The 27,323-nt window shown below is 39.1% G+C and overlaps 1 protein-coding gene across 3 annotated transcripts in view; it reads right to left on the reverse strand.

The window, feature by feature from the left end:
• Window positions 1–6,142: 6,142 nt before the first annotated feature.
• The window catches only part of SEC22A (SEC22 homolog A, vesicle trafficking protein), a 130,564-nt gene continuing 109,383 nt past the window's right edge, over window positions 6,143–27,323 (reverse strand). For all 3 annotated transcript variants that reach the window (XM_077118135.1, XM_077118137.1, XM_077118136.1), the window contains exon 7: window positions 6,143–13,923. In XM_077118135.1, the coding sequence (XP_076974250.1) occupies window positions 13,723–13,923 (201 nt within the window). In that variant the 3' untranslated portion in view covers window positions 6,143–13,722. The remainder of the gene's footprint in view (window positions 13,924–27,323) is intronic.

Genomic DNA, 27,323 nt, shown 5'->3' on the forward strand with positions numbered 1-27,323 from the left:
GGCAATTGGGAGCTACCAGTGACCCCAGCAAGAGTCAGTTCACTGGACTGAGGAGCAGGTGCCTGAGGGCCAGAGGCTGAGAAATGAAGAGACCAGGAATAAAGGGGAGGAGAAACTGAGGTTAGGATTAGAAAAGGTCCAAGGTCAAGGGAAGGCTGCTTTAAAAACAGGTGAGCTAAACATATTTATAAGCCAAGGGAAGGGAAGTTGAAAACACATGGGAGAACATAAATAATTGCAAGGATCCGAGGAGCTGGGATGGAATCCAAACCAGAGGTGACCTGATGTGACCTGGATAGCAGTGATAACAACTATCTTTTATTGAGCACTCTCTGTGCTCCAGAGCCTGGGACAAGCATCATACAAACATATCCTCGTTAATCCTCCCAGCCACCTTTCACAGATGAAAAAACTGAGGAATAAAGAGGTCGAACTATTTGCCTTAGGCCACCCAGCTAGTAATTGACAGAGATGAGAATCAAAGCAAGCCTGTGTTCTTTCACAACCCATGCAGGTAACTACGTCCATGCCCAAGACTCTTCTTCCCCCAAGAGGAAGGGGAAGATGGGAGGGGCAGCAGGAGGCCCTTTTCTGCAGCCCCTGCCTGCTGTCCCCATTAATACCATTATATTTGGGTTCTGGAAATAAAACCAGAGGGGTTTGGGCAAATTAAGTTTAACACAGGTGTAAATGAAGGAACCAGTGAAAAAGACTACCCTGGGCTTCCCTGAAAGAATGGCCACATGGAGACACATATATGGCAGCCTTGAGTATAGGCAGGTCGCCTGCTTTAAAGAAAATGGGCGCCATCATGGTTTCAAAGGTGCATAATGCAAGATGTGCTTTTATATAGTTACGGGTTTGAGAAATTTTAGGGTGGCGGAACTTCAATTAGAAAAGGAAACCAAGTGGTCACGAAGGGCAAATTGGAGAAGCTAACTGGTCTAAGTAGGAATTTCAACTCCTGAAGAACTCCCACCCTACTGTGGCTAAGGAAACTAGGCCCTCAAGCAGGCCTGACAAAACTACACACACACATACACAGTGTACATCAGGGCACCAAAGGGAGGTGGGGCAAAACCTTCATAAATCTCCTTTCCCCTTCTTCATTGAGCTAATCCCAGAGAACATATTTGCTTCTCCCTTACAGGGTTATACTTTTTTTCCAAAAGCATACCCATACCTAGAATGCTCATCAGCAAAACTTTCATTAGAAAAGACATCACTGACATGTGAGGTGAGTTTAAATACCACTTCAATGCCTACTGACAGCAAGCACCACTAAAATCAAGACCCAGTAGACTTCAGCCAACTTGGTGATAATCTTGAGTGCACTGTGGCGTTAGCAATAAATTAGTGAGCAGACACAATGATCTTGTTGCATCTGGGAAGCTGAAGCTAAATATTCACCAGGCACCAATGTTATTTTAGACTTTTATACAATTTTTCAAAAGTAGGAATCACCTTAGTGGTATATAGTTAAATGATGCCAGAGTTGTCACTTTTACAGGATCTAGCACAGGTGTTTTCCATAATGCTGCAGTCTGGCCATGAATTGCTAATCCAAGAAAATGAACTTCTCAGAACCTGAAAAAGATGCTGAGCCCATGCCACCGCACAGCAGGGAGTGTTCTTGGGCACTGGCATACATTGTTTGAAAGTAGTGGGGAAAAGATTCTCATTGTATCCTCAACAAAAGAGCCACAATGGCTGGAAAAACACTCCTTGAAAACCTGCAGCTTTTGAATTTTTCTAAACGAAAAGAACTCCATGCTAAAGAGAACAAGTAGTAATTTTCAGAAGGGAAGAGAACTGACAGGCCAGGCCACCCTGTCCACACTGAGCTTCACCAGAGAGCCAACCATTCCTTAGCGCAGACAGCAGGACATGTGGAAGGGCTGGGGTTACTGACAAGTGTAGGGAGGATGGGAGGGCCTAACAGAGAACACTACCCTCCTCCATTTGGATGACTTCTTGGAGTGTAAAGTGCTTCCACATACATTTTTTTGCTCATGCCTCTCCCCACAAAACAGTAGGAAAAAGGACAGAGGCATCATCGGAGGGTCCTCTGATACTTAGGACAAGAGGATAAATACAGTACCTGCCCATAGGCTCCTCTGTCCAGACTGCCATCAGACTGGGTATCGACGATCTTGGCAGGAAGAGAGGACTTGCCACTCCTCAAGGTTGGCAATAGATGCAATGAGATTCAATTAATGTAGTATGCTTTTCTTATCCTTCTGGATTTAAAAAAAAAAAAAAACCCTTTGGTAGTGTGCTGGTTCGAAACTGTTATGTACCCCAGAAAAGCTCAGATTAATTAGCTTACTAATTAAGAGGGGAGAAAGCTCAGAAACAGTTGTCTGGAGAAGCAGAAGGAGCTGAGAGAACTGTTTGAACCCCAAAGCCGGCGTCACCATGTGCCTTCTCATGTGACAGAGAAACCCTGGAATCAGCCTTTCTTGAGAGAATGTATCTTTTTTGGGGTGCCTTAATTTGAACATTTTCACAGTCTTAGAATTGTAATTTGCACCTTAATAAATCCCTTTTATAAAAGCCAATCAATTTCTGGTATATTGCATTCCAGCAGCTTTAGCAAATTCTGGTACCAAGAGTGGGGTGCTGCAGTTTGCAAAAACATGTTGGAATAGCTTTTTACATGGATAAGGGGAAGACTCTGGAAGAATTGTGAGGAGGTGAATAGGAAAGGCTTGGATTGTTTTGAAGAGACTGTTGGTAGAAATATGGACACTGAGGTTTCTTCCAGTATACGGCCTTAGACAGAAACGATGAATGTGTTGTTGCAAACTGGAAGAAAGGTGATCCTTATTTTAAAGTGGCAGAGAATTTGGCAAAATTGAGTCCCGATGTTGGATGGAAGGTAGAAGTTGAAGGCAACTAGCTTGAATATCTAGCTGAGGAAATTTCCAAACTAAATGTAGAAAATGCAGCCTGGTTTCTTGCAGCTTACAGTAAAATATGTCAGCAAAGAGATAAGCTGAGAACTGAACCCTTGGGTACAAAGAAACCAGAAATGGATGGTCTGGGAAATTCTGGGCTTCCAGAAACTAAGACCCCAGAGAATAGTGCCCCAAGTGAGGATTTAACCAAACATGGAACCAGTCAGTCCTTTCAGAAAAAGGCCAGTATTGGAGATAGAGTTACCCAGAAAGGATCTGTGGAAAGTCCTATTGTCTGGTGGTTGTGATCTCTGTATACTCATGGGAAACCAACAAGAGTGTTGTGGGGTCTGTATAAGTGGAACCACTGACAGTCTGGACTAAAAGGGACTGAAAAAGGACAGATTGAAGGAAAAATTATTTCAAAGGCAGAACCATGGAAGCTAAGGTCTGGAGCCAGGAAACCTTGGGGCCAGGAGAGTAGATCTACCCAAGCATGAGGAGAGGGTGAGTTTGGTCTGGAAGCAGAGGGCAGGCCTTCCAGTTGGTTGTTCAGGAAGAGTTTTGCCACTTCAGGCCTCAGAGAGGGTGGAGCACACTCCCCAGGGATTGGTGGAGGGGGAAACCTGAAGACCATCCCACTGTTCTGAAGGGGCTGAGCTTGTGCTCTGGAGATGGCAGAGAGTTCAGTGCTGTCCTGATGCTTGGAGAGGGTGGAACCAAAACCAAGGCGGTCTCTCCAATGCTTGGTATGTTAAAACCCCTACCCTAGTGATTGGACAAAGAATGGCTGCTCTATAAACCCTTGGAGAGGGTAGACTGCTGCCTTCTCAAGCCCTGAGGATAAACTGTCATTCTATAAATGATTCTCAGACCTTAAAATCTAATGGAGTTTGCCCTGCTGGTTTTCGGAACTGTTTGGGTCTGGTGACCCCTGTCTTACTTTCAATTTCTCCCTGTGGCAGTGTTTATGTTTTCTCCACGTTTATCCTATGACTGTTCCTCCTTTGCATATTGGTAGCAGATAATTTGTTCTTAGTATTACAGGTCCACAGCCAGAGGAGAATTTTGTCTTAGGTTAGAACATTCCTGTAAATGACTTTGTTGATATTTTGTCCTGTTTTTGACTTTGTATTCTATATGTATTATTATTGAAATGGTTTAAGGCTTTTGTAATATTGTAATGGAATGTACGTATTTTGTATATGGAAAGAGCATGTCTCTTTGGAGTCCAGAGGGTGGAATGTGCTGGTTTGAAACTGTTATGTACTCCAGAAAGCCATGCTCTTTTAATCCAATCTTGAGAGTGCAGACTTATTGTGGGTGGAATCTTTTGATTAAATGGAGATGTGACCCTGCCCATTCAAGGTGGGTCTTTTTTTATTTTGCATGGGCAGGCACCAGGTTCGAACCCAGGTCTCTGGCATGGCAGGAGAGAATTCTGCCACCGAGCCACAGTTGCACCACCTTCAAGATGGGTCTTAATTTGCTTGCTGGAGTCCTTTAAGGAGGGAACATTTGGAAGAAAGCTCAGAACAGACACCTGGAGATGCAAAAGGAGCTGAAAGAGCCATTTGAACCCAGCAGCCGAGAAAGGACAGCAGATGTCGCCATGTACCTTCTCATGTGACAGAAATCCTGGAATCAGCCTTTCTTGAAAGAAGGTATCCTATTATTGGTGCCTTAATTTGGACATTTTCATGGCCTTAGAATTATAATTTGTAGCTTAATAAATCCGCTTTATAAAAGCCAATCCATTCCATTCTGGCAGCTTTAGCAAACTGAAACTGGCAGTTTTTCTTTTCTGCCTCAAGAGGAGAGATATGATATTTATGGATCTCTTGCCTTTTGGTACTTTCCACTACTTTACAAGAAAGACACAAGAACAAAACTGACAGAGGACACTGGGATAGCTGGTCTCTGAGATCTCGTCCTCCTCGCCAGACCACATGTATGATGCAAGTATAAATACAATCTAATTATGACTTTCGATTTTAGAGCCAAAGAAACAGAGACAAATGAAAGAATTGTGCCAAAGGAACAATATGTGGGAAGACTGCCTCCAAACTAATAAGAAACAACCTTTGCATTGTTCTCCTCCAGACACCAAGCCAGCAGTCATGCATGACAGTAAGACCAGGGGTTCTTTTCCATCAAGGCCCCTGATCCATTGAGGGAGATCACAAAGAAAGCAGAGGTCCAGAAAGACTAAGGAAAGAGGAGAAAGACCATGAAGAGAAGGATTTGTCTAGGGTTGCGGGTAAAGTAGGCAGGCATCCTGTCCCCACTGGACTTCTGGCCCCCAAACCTTACCTCCCCATTGGTTTCCAGTGAGCAGAGCTGAGCCACCTGCTGACTTGTTGGGAGCAAATTCAACCCCAAGGTCCCTTTCATATTGCTGGTCTATTAGGTCCATGAATTTAAGGAATGTTCACTGGAATCCATCAGGGATGATGATGATGATCATTTTTGGCTTGGCCAATTACTAACTTGCACCTACCTGAAATCTCTGTAATTATCCTTAGATTAGTTTTCCAATTTTGCAAAATTTGCTTCTCTGCTTTGACTTTACCTTAGTGGCACTCCCCTCCTGGCTCACTTAGATTGTTCTGTTGTGTTTGGTGGCTATTTTGCTTCACATTAATCTTTCTAAGGCCATGTTGCTCTCATATCCCCAGGATCTATGATATCGCAGGTTAACTGGCTGCCAGCTGGCTCCCCTCCCTCCTGCCTTCCCATTGATAACAGAGAACACAGGCACACATGCACTCATGGGGCCTCTGGCAGACACTAATGCTGGGCCCTTTCAGAGAGGTGGGCACTAGGGCAGTTGCCATCCATCAGATCAAATTAGAATGTTGAAAGTGAAGTGCGATGGCACCAAATGCTAATGCCACACTGGACAAGGAGAGGCTCCCAGAGGCACCTTCCTCATTCAATAGTGCTGCTGTCCCTGGAGAGCACAGTCTACCACTTCCAAGTTGTGTGCTACTGGACAACTTAATCCCATTTATTTTCCTCGGGGATTTCGTTATGCCTATATTCAGTATGTAAAGCACCCGATATACAATTCGTACTTGGCAAGTGTGAGACCGCCCCCCCCCCCGTTCCCTACTCAGATATCTGCACATAAGAGACTGCCAGTGCAGAGCACCTGCCTGGCAGGTATTTCAAACAGTGTCATCACTTAATTGGTGATTTCTGAAAAGCTGCGTGTAATAATTTATAACATTTGAGAACAGTTGCAATTTAAAATATTCTTTATTATCTTTAAAATAATAGTAACACCAAAAAGAAAGACAACATGGTAGCAAGACTTTCACAGTACTTGCTATGTGCTAAGCTCTGGCTTTGTTCTATGTGCTTCATATATATACATTGACTTGATGCCCTGAAAGGTAGGTACTATTATTATCTCCATTTTACATATGGGGAAACTGAAGCAGAGAGCTTAGGTGATTTGACTGAGGTCACAATGCTATAAGGGAGAGCCGGGGAATCTGACCCCAGAACCCTAACTCTTAGTGGCTACTTTATGCTTCAGACAGTTACCTCCTATTTTTTGTTTAATGTTTTCAGATAGAAGGACCACTTAGAGCAGAATTCTCATGAAACTTCAAGTCAAAGAACAGATCCATTATGGCCTTTGGCTAAGAAAAGTATGTGACACATGAATCACCAATGAAGTTTCAACATTCTATATCCATAATCATTAATTCATAGTTACTTTTACTATAATAAAATGTATACCTCCTTGCCCTAATTAAGGTTCACAGTGCCTCTTACAGCCACCTATCCTATGCCATGCTTATAAATGTAGAAACTTTAGGAAACTATTTTATTTAGTCTAGGACTCCTTCACTTCAGGAGTTAGCTTTGACCTGATCTCTCTTATAAAGGATAATATACATTACTTTAGTATATATCCAATATATATTTCAACATATTTCCAAGGAGTGCTGGTTTGAAAGGATTTATGTACCCTAGAAAAGTCATGTTTTAATCCTAATCACATGATTAATGTGAGTCACCCAACTGTCACTATTAACTTTTGAATAGAGGGAGATGTGACTCCACCCATTCTACATGGGTCTTGATTGGTTTACTGGAATCCTATAAAAGAGGAGACATTTTGGAGAGAGTTCCTTTTGAGGACAAGGAGAGAGCTGCAGAACCACAACAGAATGACAAGTGAGCCACAGAGTCCACCAGCCAGCGACCTCCAGAGATGAAGAAGGAGAACACTTCCAAGGAGCTTCATGAAGCAAGAGGCCTGGAGAGGAAGCTAGTAGATGTCACCATGTTTGCCACAAGCCTTTCCAGTTGAGAGAGAAACCCTGAACTTCATCGGCCTTTCTTGAATGATGGTTATCTCTTGTTGGTGCCTTAATTTGGACATTTTTATAGACTTGCTTTAATTGGGACATTTTCTTGGTCTTAGAACTGTAAACTAGCAACTTATTAAATTCCCCTTTCTAAAAGCCATTCTGTTTCTGGTATATTGCATTCCAGCAGCTAGCAAACTAGAACACAAGGTATCTAGCTTAATATTAATTGAGGTTAAGATCATGGGTTCTGAATAAGATAGATCTGGATTTGAATCTTGGTGCTACCATTTGGGTTCGATTGTGACTGTGGTCAAGTTGCTTAACTTCTTTAGGACTGAGGTGCTTCAGCTATAATATAGAAAGCCCTCATATACTGCCTTCTGGGAGGATGACAGCCTGTTGTAGAGTATACTTGGCCATTTCCCCTCTCCATGTCTGCTTCATCTTTCCTCACTGCTGCTATTAACAGCAAGAGCCCACCTGTTTCCCGTAAATAATAAATACACATGCACATACTTACTAAGAATTTGCTTTCTGAGGGACACTGTGGCACCAATGTCACAAAGTTGGTGAATGAGTACCAACTTTTGAATCATTTAAACCTAAATCTGAGGTTTGAACCCCCATCTAACACTTATTAGTACGACACCATAAAAAGGACAAGTTCCTCGACTTCTATGAGTCTTTTTATTCAACTGAAAATGAGAGAGTGCCCCCCCTTACAAGCTATCACAGGATTAACTATGTAGAAGGACCAAACACTGGCCCACAGAAGTGCTCAATGGCATTATTATATCAGTCTTAGGCAGTGGAGGAATTCAAAGTGCAAGTGCAAAATACCATTTGTTCACCTTTAGACAAGGCTCTTGACAACGCAGCCATACAGAAAAGCACTGGCACAAAGTAGGCAAGTAACCAAGGGAGAGCTAGGAAGGGGATGGCAGGACCAAATAAGAAATGGAATGTGTGAATCCTGTTTTCTATTGCCAGATGGAGCCTGCATATGCTTTCTGTTGGGCGACGCTTACATTACGGTGGTATGGGATGCAGGGAGAAAAGGGCAAATGTGAACCGTGGGTGAAGCTGGGCTGAAAATACCATTTGTTGCCAAGGAAACCTGGGGTATTATTCCTAAGGCTAGGGTATTGATTTCAGGAACTCTCTGAGAACTAAGTCTGTTCTTTCTCTGAATTTCCGAAAGCTCCCAATTGTGCTGAGACTATTTATCACACTCTAGCCCTGCCAATGCAGAAGAAAACTGTGTGCACACATGTCAACACCACGCACTGTTAACAAGCAAGGAGGATGCAAACCACATGGCTTCCAACCACACAGCACTTCAATGTTAATTGTGATTTCATCTACTAAATAAAGTAACCTAGAAAGCTTGGCCACTCAAGAAAGAGATGTTACAAGAATGGTAGTTACAGATATACTGCTTCTTTTTGAAAAGCTCAATGCTCAAACAGGAGGCTGAAATCTGCCAACATTCAACAGCAGCTGCAGAAACTTTTGATGAAAATGAGCAGATATCTCTAATCCTAATAAATGTTGCTAGAAGAGTTAGATTCTCAGCAGACAGAACTTACACACAAACTCATTATCTTTGGACTTGGTTTTTCTTATTAGCTTTTAGCCAGGATCTTACCAATTTTAACAAAAAATCAAATTTGATTTTACTATGGCATTTTTTTTTTTTTTTGGTAAAAGACTGTATTCCTTTAGTGATAACAAAGCATAAAAATACAAAGAAGCCTTGACCACAAAGTGAGACCTGAAGAATGAACTGTAATTTGTGGTAAGGATAAATGTTCAATTTGGCCTGACTAGTGACTGCTTTCAAAGTAGGTTGTTTAACAATATACTGCACTATAGCGCTTCTATTTTTTAAAATTAGGACTGTAAGAGATCTATTGGGAGTAAAATGAATGAAACATAAAACTGGGGAGGGGCAGGAAAATCTTCAGACCTTAATGTAGATCTCACACCTTTTCTAAGATTATAATAGCCACAGCCTGCGGACCACAGATAAGGTCCTCTTCAAATGACGAAACGGTTGTCCAAATGGTGGAAGTGAAGACACTGGCTGAAACCTAAGAGGCCCCCAAGGTGTAGGAGGTGGTCCACAACTCATCTTCGGCATTAGAGGGCCTCTCATGGGGTAATGCATGTAGGATGATCCAGGGAAAGGAGTGGGCCCTTTTGCAGCCATATTAATCTTCCTGTGGAGGGTTCTGCCTGCCAGGTCTTCCTGCCATCGCTGTCCCAATGCCATACCCTTCTTGTGACGTATTTTGGGTTATTTCTAATCAAGTCCCTATTATTTACATCCAGACATCTCTCATTGTACAAGGTAGCTCATGAACTCTGAAGGATATCACCCAGCATTTCATTTCTCCCTTCAAAGGTTTTGACGTTAACCTTGAATTATCTGTCAGACAATATTATGTACCTCTTCATTTCTTGTACACATTCCTTTGATTCATTGATCTATATATATATCTTTGATTCACCCCACATAAGAGGGTCACTTAGGAGGGGGAGGGGCAGAGCCTGGCAGGTTCTGGGATATGGATAGGGACCAGGGTGTGTGGCCAGAAGCAGGGTTGAGGTGTGTGTGAAAGAAAAGGGGGACGGATGCTCTTGGGTTCTCAGTAGAGGAGGGGGTAGGTCGGTGCGGTGAGATGTTAAGGAAAGAGGCATTGAGGACAAGGAAGGGTGGAGGGGGGCCGGCTAGAGTGAGATCTATAGCTCTTTTAAAGTGAACAAAAAGTCTCTTAAAATAATAAGAAAGACAAACACACACATGCAAGCACACACACAAACACTTTGTCTTGGAAATCCATTAGCTCAAAGTAGGTCCTTGATTAACTTAGTAATCCTTTTAGAATAAAGACCAAATAACTGGCTTTTGGGGGGATACCTAGCCTCAGGAAGAGGCATTTCTGTGACATGGAAATTAAAGGTCATATGGCAAATCTCTGGTCCCTGTGGAGACTATATAGGAGTTTAATGGGATTCCAGACAGGATGTAACCAAAACAGACTATTTCTCTAGACCAGATTCCACTATGAAAAGTACCATATTTAAAGCAAAATAAATGTGCTAAATCAGGTATAGTACATCCACTTTATATGTTATAAAACTCCAAAATTGGGTAAAAAATTTCCATGTCTCAAATGGATATGAAAGCTTTAACCAAATACTTGTTTTTAGCTTAGAATAAGAATTCTTCCTTGTGGGTACAAAATCCTTTTAAACTACAAAAATCAAAACCAAAACCACTCTGAAGTGGAAACCTTTGAAAGCTGGTACAAGTTACAGATCCAAAGCGTAATCATAATATGTAAATGTATTGGGGATACTGTTCAGTCAAAAAACATTCAAGGGAATTCATCAAGAAAAAATTTCATCAAGAAAAAGTTTCCCCCTAAGAAAACTTTTGACTTAGAGAAATTCATAACTTATTTTCCCTCTCGCTTTGGCTGCCAGGATGTTCCAAAGCCAAATTTTACATCCAATATCAGCAACTTGTTAACCCTTTCATCTGTTTTCATTAATCTTTTTACTCCCCTTTCTTTTCATATTTTATTAACATCATTGTGTTTATCTTCTCTTGGTATGCTGCTTCAAATTCTTTTGTATAAATACAGACCAAAAATGCAAGAATATTTTAATGAAAAGGCAGTTTTTCAGAATTAAGAAAAAATACGCCTCGACTTGGCAGCAGCAGGCCTGGAACTGACTAATTCTAGAAGCCCTCAATCCTTGATTTTACCCAAAAGCAGACATTTCCTGAATATACTCTTAGTTACCTTCATTGTTTTCCACTCTAGGAGATATGAACTTGCATGTGCTCAGCTGTGTGACATTGGGTAAGTCATTAACATCTGTATACCTTTGTTTCTTCCCCATCAGGGCAAATACTGCTTTCCCTACACTGCAAAGTCATTTTGATAAGGTTAGTGAAGACTTACCTTCACTACTCTACTCTTAGAGAAGTACATATTACTTCACTGCTCTTAGAGAAGTACATATCATGCAAGATAATAGTATCTCACATATTAGAGGCCCAAGTGATTTCTTTTCAAAAATCTAAAGACTTCTTTACATTCATGGCAAAAATTTCTCTTTTCAAATTCATAGTTTCTTTAGCAACAAGATGACAGAGATAGGGAAGCTATATAAACACTTAGAGATGCAGGTACCAAATAATGAAATAAAGCAATTTTATACATAAAACATTATTTATACCTGTTTTCATTTTTTAGATTAAGAAGTAAATATCCCCTTATCCAAAACAGCAGGTGAAAAAAGAAAAAGAAAAAAAAAAAACCAAAACAAACCTAAGCCTTTAAAAATAACTGATGAGGCGTTTCCAAGTATTCTTGCTGAATGGATCCAAACATTAAAAATTATTTATTGATTCAAAGATAAGGAAGTGGTCCCGGAACCAAACTGGTGAGAGAGCTAAAATATATCAGTACATAGTTAAATCACAATTAACCAGAATGTTCCAATTTCCCAGTTAATTGGGAAAATTAAGTTAATTATTTACAAGAAAATTCTTCTTTGGTTTATCCATTAGTTTAGAAAACCTTTCCAAATTGAACTGCTATACTTTCTTGGCTCAGTAAGAACATAATGCCAATCATAATTCAATATTGTTTTGATGACTGAGGATCATGTGATGCCTTAGGGTATCTCTCAGGATATATACAATTTCTGTATAGTCTTGGTAGAGGCAGAAATGGAAACGAATTGGAATTTCTTGTTTTAAATACATCCCGGATACCATGAGCTTATTGTTTTCCTTTTGCCTCATTCTTCTCAAAGGAAACTGCAGCAAAAATGGTTCTAATTAAAGAAGATTTGACAGTTCTGGCATACCCACATATACTGGTTCAGGCAAACAAGGCAGTTCATTGATAACCAACCTCTTTCTGGACTATTTCTTCTAGTTAATAAATATGTCCAGTAACATCTTCTAGTTAATAAATATGCCCATTTAATGGGTCCACTGTTTTTCTAGATAAAACCAAATTTCAGAACCTTATGAATTCCTTGTTTGGAACCTTTTCCTTAAAAAAAAAAAAAAGAAAAGAAAATCACTCATTAAGATGACTTCCAAAGATAAGCTCGAGTATTACAGATTTTGCTAACAGGATCAAACCCTGCTTCCTCTACTACTAATTCATAACTGCTTGAATAATCTTTATGATATTATGAGAAAGCAAGTAAAATTTCTCAGATGGTAGGTGTTAAACTCCCCAAAAGCCATAAAATAACAAGAGTTGCTGGGAGAAAAGTCACCTTCTGATTCTTTTAATACAGTCCAGTATTTCCAAGTACAGACCCACACCACTGGTGAGTCACCAGATGATTTTAAGTGGTATACAGCATGGAATTAAATAATGCTGAATCACAGTGAAATGTCATTCCCTTTACAATTTTCTTTCTGTCCTGACTATCCACACAGAGAAAGCCTCATTTTGGTGCTGGGTAACATCTCTTTCACTATAATAAAGAAAGAGCAGGTCCCATAGTTCAGATCCTTGGCAGGCAGTAGTATTTAGTTATAATTTAATATCAGTGTATTATTTTAATTTTCTTTACTTTGTAATTAACCTTTTATTTATGGTAAACTGATGCTGGGTTTCCACTAGGAGTAGAGATTAGTTTCTTTTTAAAATACTTCAAAATTTAAAAGACAAATATTAAGTAAAAAATAATATAAGTAGTACTCAAGTGATTGAAGTGTGGGAAACAATGGCTATAGTTTAATGAGTCATTTTTTTTTAAAGTGACTTCAAAAGAAACTATAAAAGTGGTCTAGAAAGAAAGATACATCATTGTTTTTTCAATACTTGTGATGTTCCAGAGATTAGCTCACCACATGAGCTTCTCTTACATCAGGTGATTTCCAGAGTTAAGATTCACGCAAAAATACACAAAGAAAAAAACAATTCCACACCATCCTGGACCGCATAAACCCATGGTAAATAAATGTGCAAATATTATGACATTTAGCAAGTCATTTGTCTTAAATATAAACTTTCCAATGTACTGCAGCATCTTTTTATTTGGTCTATACTAATGCCTCATAAAGGCAAACCCATGTTGTAGAATTCCTGCTCGGTCTTCAGAGTAAGTGCCACATATAATTTCTTATTGAACTTTTCAGTAAGGATTCAGGACTGCTGGCCAAATTTTCCAGTGGTGTCTGACTTCTTTCACCATTATGGCCCTGCAGAAAGAAGCTTTCTCCTCCTCTGAAAAATATCAAGGCCAACATTCTTCTTAGAGGAGTTTGCCTGGCAGGTCTTGCATGTTCACAAGTATGCCATGCTGATTTAAAACAAAAAGGAAAGTTGGAGAGAAAAAAGCAGAGCTTCTCATTTGTGGTGAACAATTTCTTCATCACAGTGGCAGTTAATATATGCTCCTTTCCTTTTTTCCCTGAAAGCAAGGTATTAAACGTCTGAAGGTTGGCGTCAGACATCATAATCAGGAGCCTTGCCCTGGGTTTGCCTTAGCCAGATCTGGAGTGTAACAAATGCACCCACAGTCACATGAAAGAAAAGCTGCCAGAGGTTGCGCAGTTCATAGAGATACATGTTGCATAGACAGATTAAACCAAAAGTCAAAAAAGATTTGGCATTCCTCCAGCTGGTATAGTAGACAAGTAAATAACACTGTTCAAATATAAAAATGAAATATGATTAGGTATAGGAAAATAAATAGATACTTCTAATATAAAACTGTAACAGTCCAGAGAGTAAAGTATGAAAGCAGAATAAGGGGACTTTTCATCTAGGAATAAGATAACGTAACACCTCTAAGACTTTCAATTATAAAAGCTCCACAGTTTGAAAGGGAAATAGATTTTTCCTTTTACATTGTTAATTTTGCAAAAGAAACAGTGTTTTGTATTCCAGTTAAGAACCCAGCACACAACTGGCTTACTCCCTTGTATACAGGCTGGGCAGATTCCCCAAGGTGATAGCTAAGAAGCATTCCGAGGATCTGAGGAGGTTCCATCTCTCATTCTCAACCAAGTATAAAAAACTCTTGTAAGTCATTCAGCAAAATGGGTTCTTATATAAGCTGAGTCTAAGAATTAATGAAATCAACAAATATTATTCAAGGAACTATGCTAGCAACAGGATTTCAGTGAACATCTGAGTGAGAATTCATTCAGCAATATTTACTGAGGGTCTGCTACAAGTACGGAATTGTTCTACACTTGTGATTAAAACAGATAAAGCCACTGTTTGCATGTAATTCTAGTAGGTGAAGAAAAAGGATTATAAACATATTTTAATACATAACACCAAACAGATATGTCTTGAAAAAGAGAAAAGATAGAGCAAAAAACGGGCACAAAGAATGACGGTGAGCACTATTTTAGAAGAGATAAAGAAAATGTCTCTCCCCCATCCCAACATTCACTCTTTTCTGCTTTATTTTTTCTGTAACATATTATAAACATGATTTTAAAATATGTTTATCTTGTTGTCATCTATATCCTTCCAATCAAATCTAAGCTTCATGACCAGAGAGATTATCACTCATTATCTTAACCGGCTTCTAAAAAAAGTCAATGTTTTGAAAGAGAAAAACAAAACAGAACAGAACAACAAAAAGTCCAGATGGAAAGATATTAAACAACCAAATGCAATGTATGATGCTGGACCAAATCCGGAATTAGTGGGGGAAAAAACAACCATAAAGAATATTCTGGAGGTAAGAATGCTTGCCTGCCATGCCAGAGGACCCGGGTTCAATTCCCGGTGCCTGCCCATGTAAAAAAAAAAAAGAATATTCTGGAGACAACTGAAGTAATAGGAATATGGATTTTGATTTGATAATACTGTGTCAATGTTAAATTTCCTGGGTGTTTGATAACAGTATTGTAGCTATACGGAAGGATGTCTTTGTTCTTAGGAGACACATGGCTGAAATATGTAAAGGTAGAATAACATGACCGCAATTTACTTAAAAAACAACAGTGCAGGGAATTCTGATATTGGAAAGATGGAGCAGATGAACTTTTCCTTATTCCTTCTGCTAAACACAACTAAAAACCCTGGAGACTCTGAAAGGTGGAAAGAAGGCAGTAGACAGACGAAGGATCTTTGGACCGGAAGAATGACATAGTGGTGACTTCCTTGTTTAATTTTGTTCTTTTCCTCATATATCCCCAGACTTGGAGGTGAAGAAGCTGGCAAACAGAAAATGCTGACAGGTTTAGGAAAAAAATTTTTAAAAAAACATGCTCTAGCCAAAGGATGAGGAAAGGGACAATTTATCAACACAGAAAATGTTTGGACAATAACTTCTCTACTCTAACCAAACAACGCAGAAAAAACAAGCTCCACCCCCAACACTACCAGCAAAGGGTGAACTGGGAACCTAAAATTCCACCCGTGATGGACTATAATGAGATGTCCCAACTCTCTTGCCAGGTTGGTTTTAGAGAAAGTCAAGTAGGGAGCCAAGACTTTCATTCCCACTGGATTGCAACAACCCTCACACGTCGCCCACCCTGGTATGACAGAGACCAAACAGGAAGCCTGGACGCCTGTTGTCACCCAACAATGAGGCAGTGGATTTTTCAGCAGAAATACAAAGTTCAGAAAAAGGTGAAATGACATTTTTCATGTGCTGATAGAAATGAGGTGTCAACACAGAATCCTATATCTAGTAAAAATATCCTTTAGGAATGAAGGTGAAATCAAGGCACTCTCAGATGAAGGAAGATCAAAAGATTTTCACTAGCAGATGTAACCTAAAAGAACAGCTAAAGTTATCAGGCAGAGAGAAAACAAGGAACTATGGATCATCAAAAAGGAAAAAAAAAAACAAATATGGGTAAATACAATAAGGGTTCCTTTTCCTCTTTGTGTTTTCTAAATTATGTTTTATGGTTAAAGCAAAAATTATAACTCTGTCTGATGTGGTTCTAATGTTTTTAGAGCAAATATTTAAGACAATTAGAAATGGGGGAAGGTCAAGGGATGGAAGGGCAGGCAATATTTCGACTTTACCTGAATGGGTAAAATGATGACACCAGAAGACTATGATAAGTATATATAATGTATATACTTTAAGCAACCACTAAAAGGACTCTACAAAGATACTCAAAGTCACCATAGATGGAGGAGTTTTACAGTGAAGACAGGATTTAACAAATGAATATGAATGCTGAAAAACAAAATCATAATGGACCCACAGGTAAGGCAAGAAAAAAAGAAAAGAGAAAACAAAAATTAAAATGACAGACTCCAGCACTAACATATCAGTAATTATATTAAATGTTTATGGTTTAAATATATCAATTAAAAAACAGAGACTGGCTCTTTCTCCGCCGGACCGCCGCGCGGCGCACACGCCCCGCAGCAGCCGAGCCGCCCGACCTCCCTACCCCCTCTCTTTCTCCGCCGGACCGTCGCGCGGCGCACGCGCCCCGCAGCAGCCGAGCCGCCCGACCTCCCTACCCCCTCTCTTTCTCCACCGGACCGCCGCGCGGCGCACGCGCCCCGCAGCAGCCGAGCCGCCCGACCTCCCTACCCCCTCTCTTTCTCCGCCGGACCGCCGCGCGGCGCACGCGCCCCGCAGTAGCCGAGCCGCCCGACCTCCCTACCCCCTCTCTTTCTCCGCCGGACCGCCGCGCGGCGCACGCGCCCCGCAGCAGCCGAGCCGCCCGACCTCCCTACCCCCCTCCTCCCCCTCCTGCTCCGGCTGCTCTCCAACCAACACGGTGCCCTCTTCCCCCGCCTTCACCGTGCTCCTCCGCCACCAGCCTCGACAGCCTTGCCGCCCTCACCTTTCCTCCTCCAGAACAACTACTGGGGGAGTGGAGATAATACAGAGCAGCTCCCGGAGCCACGAGGGAGATCAAAGGGACAGCGTACCCCATCCTGGAACGGCTGACTATCTGGGAGAACCAGCTCCGGTGAGATCACCAAGGGGCACGGGCTTTCCTGGGTGGGACAGCAAGCGACTGGAGTCCCTCCCTTCCACCTTCCCAAGCCAGCTGGTAGAATTGGACAGGCGGTCCCCTTAGGCCGCGGCGGCTGGTGCCCCCACCACACGAGGCCCCCCGGAACAACTGAGATAGTTGGGTCGGAAATCCCCAGACTGCGGAGAACAGTGACCGGGGGATCCCTTCCAAACACGTGACTCCCCCGTCGGCTGGGAGCAGTGCACTCTCCCGGGCTGCGACAGCTGGCGCCCTCCCGCCACGCTTGGTGCCCCGGGCCGACTAGCTAATTTGGCCGGACGCTCTCCTGTGCTGCGACAGCCGGCGACCCGCCCCGCGTTTGGAACCCCGGGCCGGCTGGCATTCTTCCAAGACGCTTCGGTTGCCGAACCTCCCCTACGGTGAGAGTTTTCCAGAGTTGAGGGACCCACAGCAACTTTCGCTGGTGGAACCCACAGACAGGCGTGTGCCACGTGCGCCACCTACTGGGCAGGATAGGAAGAACAGAACCCAGAGACTGCGCAGAAAAATCTTTCAACCTGTGGGGTCGAACACCCGGGGAAATCTGACTAAATGCCCAGACGCCAGCAGAAGATAACGGATCACGCTCAGAAAATTGAACATATGGCCCAGTCAAACGAAGAAACCAATAGTTCAAATGAGATACAGGAGCTGAAACAACTAATGCTGAATATACGAACAGAAATGGAAAACCTCTTCAAAAACGAAATCGATAAATTGAGGGAGGACATGAAGAAGACATGGGCTGAACATAAAGAAGAAATAGAAAAACTGAAAAAACAAATCACAGAACTTATGGAAGTGAAAGATAAAGTAGAAAAGATGGAAAAAACAATGGATACCTACAATGACAGATTTAAAGAAACAGAAGATAGAATTAGTGATTTGGAGGATGAAACATCTGAACTCCAAAAAGAAACAGAAACTATCTGGAAAAGAATGGAAAAATTTGAACAAGGTATCAGGGAACTCAAGGACAATGTGAACCGTACAAATATACGTGTTGTGGGTGTCCCAGAAGGAGAAGAGAAGGGAAAAGGAGGAGAAAAACTAATGGAAGAAATTTTCACTGAAAATTTCCCAACTCTTATGAAAGACCTAAAATTACAGATCCAAGAAGTGCAGCGCACCCCAAAGAGATTAGACACAAATAGGCGTTCCCCAAGACACTTACTAGTTAGAATGTCAGAGGTCAAAGAGAAAGAGAGGATCTTGAAGGCAGCGAGAGAAAAACAATCCGTCACATACAAGGGAAACCCAATAAGACTATGTGTAGATTTCTCAGCAGAAACCATGGAAGCTAGAAGACAGTGGGATGATATATTTAAGTTACTAAAAGAGAAAAACTGCCAGCCAAGACTCCTATATCCAGCAAAATTGTCCTTCAAAAATGAGGGAGAATTTAAAACATTCTCAGACAAAAAGTCACTAAGAGAATTTGTGACCAAGAGACCAGCTTTGCAAGAAATACTAAAGGAAGCACTAGAGTCAGATACAAAAAGACAGAAGAGAGAGACATGGAGAAAAGTGTAGAAAGAAGGAAAGACAGATATGATATATATAATACAAAAGGCAAAATGGTAGAGGAAAATATTATCCAAACAGTAATAACTCTAAATGTCAATGGACTGAATTCCCCAATTAAAAGACATAGACTGGCAGAATGGATTAAAAAACAGGATCCTTCTATATGCTGTCTACAGGAAACACATCTTAGACCCAAAGATAAATATAGGTTGAAAGTGAAAGGTTGGGAAAAGATATTTCATGCAAACAGCAACCAGAAAAGAGCAGGAGTGGCTATACTAATATCCAACAAATTAGACTTCAAATGTAAAACAGTTAAAAGAGACAAAGAAGGACACTATATACTAATAAAAGGAACAATTAAACAAGAAGACATAACAATCATAAATATTTACGCACCGAACCAGAATGCCCCAAAATACGTGAGGAATACACTGCAAACACTGAAAAGGGAAATAGACACATATACCATAATAGTTGGAGACTTCAATTCACCACTCTCATCAATGGACAGAACATCTACACAGAGGATCAATAAAGAAATAGAGAACCTGAATATTACTATAAATGAACTTGACTTAACAGACATTTATAGGACATTACATCCCACAACAGCAGGATACACCTTTTTTTCAAGTGCTCATGGATCATTCTCAAAGATAGACCATATGCTGGGTCACAAAGCAAGTCTTAACAAATTTAAAAAGATTGAAATCATACACAACACTTTCTCGGATCATAAAGGAATGAAGTTGGAAATCAATAATAGGCGGAGTGCCAGAAAATTCATAAATACATGGAGGCTCAACAACACACTCTTAAACAACAAGTGGGTCAAAGAAGAAATTGCAAGAGAAATTAGTAAATACCTAGAGGCAAATGAAAATGAAGACACAACATATCAAAACTTATGGGACGCAGCAAAGGCAGTGCTAAGAGGGAAATTTATTGCCCTAAATGCCTTTATCAGAAAAGAAGAAAAGGCAAAAATGCAGGAATTAACTGTCCACTTGGAAGAACTGGAGAAAGAACAGCAAACTAATCCCAAAGCAAGCAAAAGGAAAGAAATAACAAAGATTAGAGCAGAAATAAATGAAATTGAAAACATGAAAACAATAGAGAAAATCAATAAGACCAGAAGTTGGTTCTATGAGAAAATCAACAAGATTGATGGGCCCTTAGCAAGATTGACAAAAAGAAGAAGAGAGAGGATGCAAATAAATAAGATTAGAAATGAAAGAGGAGACATAACTACTGACCTCACAGAAATAAAGGAGGTAATAACAGGATACTATGAACAACTTTACGCTAATAAATACAACAATTTAGAAGAAATGGACAGGTTCCTGGAAAGACAGGAACAACCAACTTTGACTCAAGAAGAAATAGACGACCTCAACAAACCAATCACAAGTAAAGAGATTGAATTAGTTATTCAAAACCTCCCTAAAAAGAAAAGTCCAGGACCAGACGGCTTCACATGTGAATTCTATCAAACATTCCAGAAAGAATTAGTACCTACACTCCTCAAACTCTTCAACATAATCGAAGTGGAGGGAAAACTACCTAATTCATTCTATGAAGCCAACATCACCCTCATACCAAAACCAGGCAAAGATATTACAAAAAAAGAAAACTACAGACCAATCTCTCTAATGAATACAGATGCAAAAATCCTCAATAAAATTCTAGCAAATCGTATCCAACAACACATTAAAAGAATTATACATCATGACCAAGTAGGATTCATCCCAGGTATGCAAGGATGGTTCAACATAAGAAAATCAATTAATGTAATACACCATATCAACAAATCAAAGCAGAAAAATCACATGATCATCTCAATTGATGCAGAGAAGGCATTTGACAAGATTCAACATCCTTTCCTGCTGAAAACACTTCAAAAGATAGGAATACAAGGGAACTTCCTTAAAATGATAGAGGGAATATATGAAAAACCCACAGCTAATATCATCCTCAATGGGGAAAAATTGAAAACTTTCCCCCTAAGATCAGGAACAAGACAAGGATGTCCACTATCACCACTATTATTCAACATTGTGTTGGAAGTTCTAGCCAGAGCAATTAGGCAAGAAAAAGAAATACAAGGCATCAAAATTGGAAAGGAAGAAGTAAAACTATCACTGTTTGCAGACGATATGATACTATATGTAGAAAACCCAGAAAAATCCACAACAAAATTACTAGAGCTAATAAATGAGTACAGCAAAGTAGCAGGCTACAAGATCAACATTCAAAAATCTGTAGCTTTTCTATACACTAGTAATGAACAAGCTGAGGTAGAAATCAAGAAACGAATCCCATTTACAATCGCAACTAAAAGAATAAAATACCTAGGAATAAATTTAACCAAAGAGACAAAAAACCTATATAAAGAAAACTACAAAAAACTGTTAAAAGAAATCACAGAAGACCTAAATAGATGGAAGGGCGTACCGTGTTCATGGATTGGAAGACTAAATATAGTTAAGATGTCAATCCTACCTAAATTGATTTACAGATTCAATGCAATACCAATCAAAATCCCAACAACTTATTTTTCAGAAATAGAAAAACCAATAAGCAAATTTATCTGGAAGGGCAGGGTACCCCGAATTGCTAAAAACATCTTGAGGAAAAAAAACGAAGCTGGAGGTCTCGCGCTGCCTGACTTTAAGGCATATTATGAAGCCACAGTGGTCAAAACAGCATGGTATTGGCATAAAGATAGATATATCGACCAATGGAATCGAATAGAGTGCTCAGATATAGACCCTCTCATCTATGGACATTTGATCTTTGATAAGGCAGTCAAGCCAACTCACCTGGGACAGAACAGTCTCTTCAATAAATGGTGCCTAGAGAACTGGATATCCATATGCAAAAGAATGAAAGAAGACCCATCTCTCACACCCTATACAAAAGTTAACTCAAAATGGATCAAAGATCTAAACATTAGGTCTAAGACCATAAAACAGTTAGAGGAAAATGTTGGGAGATATCTTATGGATCTTACAACTGGAGGTGGTTTTATGGACCTTAAACCTAAAGCAAGAACACTGAAGAAGGAAATAAATAAATGGGAGCTTCTCAAAATTAAACACTTTTGTGCATCAGAGAACTTCATCAAGAAAGTAGAAAGACAGCCTACACAATGGGAGACAATATTTGGAAATGACATATCAGATAAGGGTCTAGTATCCAGAATTTATAAAGAGATTATTCAACTCAACAACAAAAAGACAGCCAACCCAATTACAAAATGGGAAAAAGACTTAAACAGACACCTACCAGAAGAAGAAATACGGATGGCCAAGAGGCACATGAAGAGATGCTCAATGTCCCTGGCCATTAGAGAAATGCAAATCAAAACCACAATGAGATATCATCTCACACCCACCAGAATGGCCATTATCAACAAAACAGAAAATGACAAGTGCTGGAGAGGATGCGGAGAAAGAGGCACACTTATTCACTGTTGGTGGGAATGTCAAAGGGTGCAACCACTGTGGAAGGCAGTTTGGCGGTTCCTCAAAAAGCTGAATATAGAATTGCCATACGACCCAGCAATACCATTGCTAGGTATCTACTCAAAGGACTTAAGGGCAAAGACACAAACGGACATTTGCACACCAATGTTTATAGCAGCGTTATTTACAATTGCAAAGAGATGGAAACAGCCAAAATCTCCATCAACAGAAGAGTGGCTAAACAAACTGTGGTATATACATACGATGGAATATTATGCAGCTTTAAGACAAGATAAACTTGTGAACCATGTAATAACATGGATGGACCTAGAGAATATTATGCTGAGTGAATCCAGCCAAAAACTAAAGGACAAATACTGTATGGTCCCACTGTTGTGAACGGACATTCGAGAATAAACTTGAAATATGTCATTGGTAACAGAGTTCAGCAGGAGTTAGAAACAGGGTAAGACAATGGGTAATTGAAGCTGAAGGGATACAGATTGTGCAACAGGACTAGATACAAAAACTCAAAAATGGACAGCACAATAATACCTAATTGTAAAGTAATCATGTTAAAATACTGAATGAAGCTGCATCTGAGCTATAGGGTTTTTTTTTGTTTTTGTTTGCTTGTTGGTTTGTTTGTTGTTGTTGTTTTTTACTATTACTACTACTTTTATTTCTTTTCTTTATATTAACATTTTATATCTTTTTCTGTTGTGTTGCTAGTTCCTCTAAACTGATGCAAATGTACTAAGAAACAATGATCATGCATCTATGTGATGATGTTAAGAATTACTGAGTGCATATGTAGAATGGTATGATTTCTAAATGTTGTGTTAATTTCTTTTTTTTCTTTCCGTTAATAAAAAAAAAAAAAAAAAAAAGAAAACATACCTTACCCCAAAAAAAAAAAAAAAAAAAAAAAAAAACAGAGACTGGCAGAGTGGATACATAAAATATGAATCAACTATATACCATCTACCAGAAACTCTCTTCAAACCATAAAGGCAAACTGGAAGAAAAAGGATATATCATGCAAACATTAATTGAAAAAAAAAAAAACAGGAGTGATTATATTACTATTAAATAGACTTTAGCACAAAGAAAATTACCAGTGACAGAGGGAGACATTACATAATGACAAATGCATCAATTCTCAAAAAAGATACAGCAACCTAAATATCTATGAACCAAATGATGAGATGCAAAATATGTGAAACAAAACTGATAGAACTGAAAGTAGAAATAGAAAAATCCAGATTTGGAAACATCAACACCTTTCTTTCAGAAATTGATAGAAGAACTCAACAATACCATCAACCAACAGGATCTAATCAATACTACTAGGTAGTAGTATTGATTACCTAGTAATCAATTACCCCAAACAGAATACATATTCTTTTCAAATGCCGATGAAACATACCAAGATAGAGCATACTTTGGGCCACAAAACAAACTCAATAAATTGAAAAAACCCTGAAATCTATACACTCTGTCTTCTAACCACAATGAAATCAAATTAGAACTCAATCTCAGAATGAGAAAAATCTCCACATACTTGGAAACTAAACAATACACTTATAAATAATCCATAGGTCAAAGAAGTTGTCTCAATGGCAATAAAAAATACATCACAATAAATGAAAATGAATTATAATATATGAAAATTTGTGGGGAAAAAAGCTAAGGAAGTAGTGAGAACAAAATTTATAAAACTGTGTGTCATGGTTAGGGACAGGTGTCAACTTGGCCAAGTTGTGGTACCTGTTTATCTGACTGGGCAAGCACTGGCCTGTCTGTTGCAATGAGGACATTTCATAGGATTAGGTCATGATCATGTCAGCTGCATCCACAGCTGATTCCATTTGTAATCAGCCAAAGGGGAGTGTCTTCTGCAATTAGTGATGCTAAATCTAATCATGGGAAGCCTTTTAAGGAGGACTCAGAGGAGACAGGTTTCATTCCTGCTTTGGCTGGTAAGCCTCTCCTGTGGAGTTCATCCAGACCATCCATCGGAGTCATCAGCTTCACATCCTGCCCTGTGGATTTTGGACTCTGCGTTCCTACGGTCACGTGAGACACTTTTATAAATTTTATATTTGCAAGTGTTCCCTGTTGATTCTGTTTCTCTAGAGAACCCTAACTAATACACTGTGTATGTGTTACAAAAGAGAAGATTTTCAAATCAATAACCTAAGCTCCCAGCTCAAGTTTCCCGATAAAGAACAAAATAAACCCAAAGCAAACAAGAGGAGGGGAAGAAAAAAGGTAAGAGCAGAAATCAATGACACTGAAAATGGGATAACAATAAGGAAAATCACTGAAGCAAAGAACTGCTTCTTTGAAAAGATCAATGAAACTAATAAGTAAGAATGACAAAGAAAAAGAGAGAGAAGATACATATTTATCAATATCAGGAATGAAACAGTAATACCACTACAGACCTTGCAGATAACATAAGGATAAGAGGGGAATACTATGAACAGCACAGATAAATGTAAACTTAAAAGAAACGGCTTACTTTCTCAGAAAACACAAACTACCACAACTCACACAATATGAAAAAGAAAATCTGAATAACCCTTGTGATGGTTAAGTTCATGTGTCAACTTGGCCAAGTTATGGTGTCTAGTTGTTTGGTCAAACAAGCACTGGTTTGTTTGTTACTGTGAGGATATTTCATAGATTTAAATAATCGGTAAGTTGATTGCATGTAAACATAGGTATATAGATATACAGCTATATATATCTCCCTGTCAGATGTTTCCCAGAGAACCCTAAAACTATTAAGAAAATTGAATTTGCAATTTAAAAACTTCCAAAAAAGAAATTTTCAGGCCCAGATGGTTCCAAAGGAGAATTCTACCAAACTTTTATAAAGAAAATTTACACTGATTCTACACTATCTATTTTAGAAAACCAAAGAGGAAGGAACACCTCTCAATTCATTCTACAAAGTCAGAATTGCTCTGATATCAAAAGTAGAGTACAAAATAAGATATATCCCTTGTTAATGCAGACACAAAAATCCTTACCAAATATTAGCAAATTGAATTCAGTAATGACTAAAAAAAAATAAACACCATGATCAAGCAGAGTTTACTCCAGGAATGCAAGGCTGTTTCATTATTGGAAAATCAGTGTAATCCACCTACTAACAGCTAAAGAAGAAAATCTACATGATCACATTAACTGATGAAGAAAGTGTAAATTCTACACCAATTTTTAATAAAATCTCTCAGGAAAACAGGAGTAGAAGGGAAATTCCTCAACTTGATAAAAAGCATCTACAAAAATTCTAAGCTGAAATCATATTTAAGGGTGAAGGACTGAACTCCTTCCCCTAGGATCAGTAATGAAGCAAACAAATGTTTTTTCACAACTCTTATGCAATATACTGCAAGAAAATGAAATACAACGTTATACAGATCAGAAAGGAAGAAATAAGACTGCCTCTATCTGCAGGAAAAAAAAAAACACCAAAACCTCCCAGAACTAATAATTGAGTTCACCAAGATCCAGGATAAACATACAAAAATCAATTGTATTTCTAAATGAATATGTGGATACAAATTAAAAACACAATACCACCCCCTACAATTGATAAAAAAAAAAGAAGTGTAAATCTAAGAATGGGTACAGGACTTGCATGCTGAAAACTACAAAAGGATGATGAAAGAAATCAAAGATCTAAATATATGGAGAGACATACTGTGCTAATGTACTGGAACGCTCAACATAGTAAAGATGTCAGTTCTCCATAAATTAATACCCAGGTTTAATGCAATTCTTATCAAAATCTTAGTAAGATTTCCAATATATGCAGACAAGATTATTCTAAAATTTATATAGAAATACAAAGGAACTAGAATAGCTAAACTAATTAAAAAATAATAATAAAAGTGGAAAGAATCAGTCTCTGATTCCAAGACTTATTATGTAGCTACAAAAATCAAGACTGTGGCTTTGACAGGGAACAGACACATATGCCAATGGAATAAAACAGAGAACTAGAAATAAACCCACACAGATATGCAGAAGTAATTTTTTTGCTAGAAAAGTTGTAGTTTTACAAAAAAAAAATGCAGAAAATAGAGTTCTCATATACCTGCCTGCACTCACTCAGTCTTTTCTATTATTCACACTATTATTATTGTATTTCATCAGTTACAACTGTTGAAACTATTTTAATTATACTGTTGACTATAGTTTGTATTAGGGTTCTCTGGGTGGTACAGCGCTGTCTTGTTTTTTGGTTTTTTATAAATTTTATTCTAGTAACATATATAGAACCTAAAATTTCCTATTAACCACATTCAAAACCATAATTCAGTGGTGTTAATTACATTAACAGTATTGTGCTACCACCATCCATTACAAAAACTTTTGATCACTTCAAACAGAAACTATACCAATTAAGACCTAACTGAGGAGAGCTTAGGTCCATTTCCTACCACCCAATTCCCTAGTAACCTGTATTCTAGTTTCTGACTCTATGAATTTGCTTCTAGTTCTATCATATCAATGAGATCATAAAATATTTGTCCTTTTGTCAGGCTCATTTCTCTCAACATGATGTCTTCTAAGGTTCATCCATGTCACATGTATCAGAACTTCCTTTCTTTGTACAGCTGAATGATATTTCATTGAATGTTATATGCCACATTTGAACCATTCATCTGTTGATGAACACTTGGGTGGCTTCCATCTTCTGACACTTCTAAATAGTGTTGCTATGAACACGAGTGTGAAATTATCTGAGTTCCTGTTTTCTTTTGGGTAGTTTTTTGGGTATATACTTAGAAGTGAGATTGCCAGATGATGGTAATTCTATACTTAACTTTTTGAGGAACCACCAAATTGTTTTCCACAGTGGTTGTGCCATTTTATATTCCCACCAACAACGAACAAGTACTCTTATTACTCCATGTCCTCGCCAACATTAGTTATTTTCCTTTTTTTTACTATTAGCTCTGCTAGTGTGTGTGAAATAGTATCTCATTGTGGTTTTGACTTACATTTTCTTAATAGCTAATGATGTTGAACATCTTTTCAAGTGTTTTTTTGGACATTTATATATCTTCTC

The sequence above is a fragment of the Tamandua tetradactyla genome, chromosome 10 (genome assembly GCF_023851605.1).
Source record: "Tamandua tetradactyla isolate mTamTet1 chromosome 10, mTamTet1.pri, whole genome shotgun sequence".
NCBI classification, from domain to species: domain Eukaryota; kingdom Metazoa; phylum Chordata; class Mammalia; order Pilosa; family Myrmecophagidae; genus Tamandua; species Tamandua tetradactyla.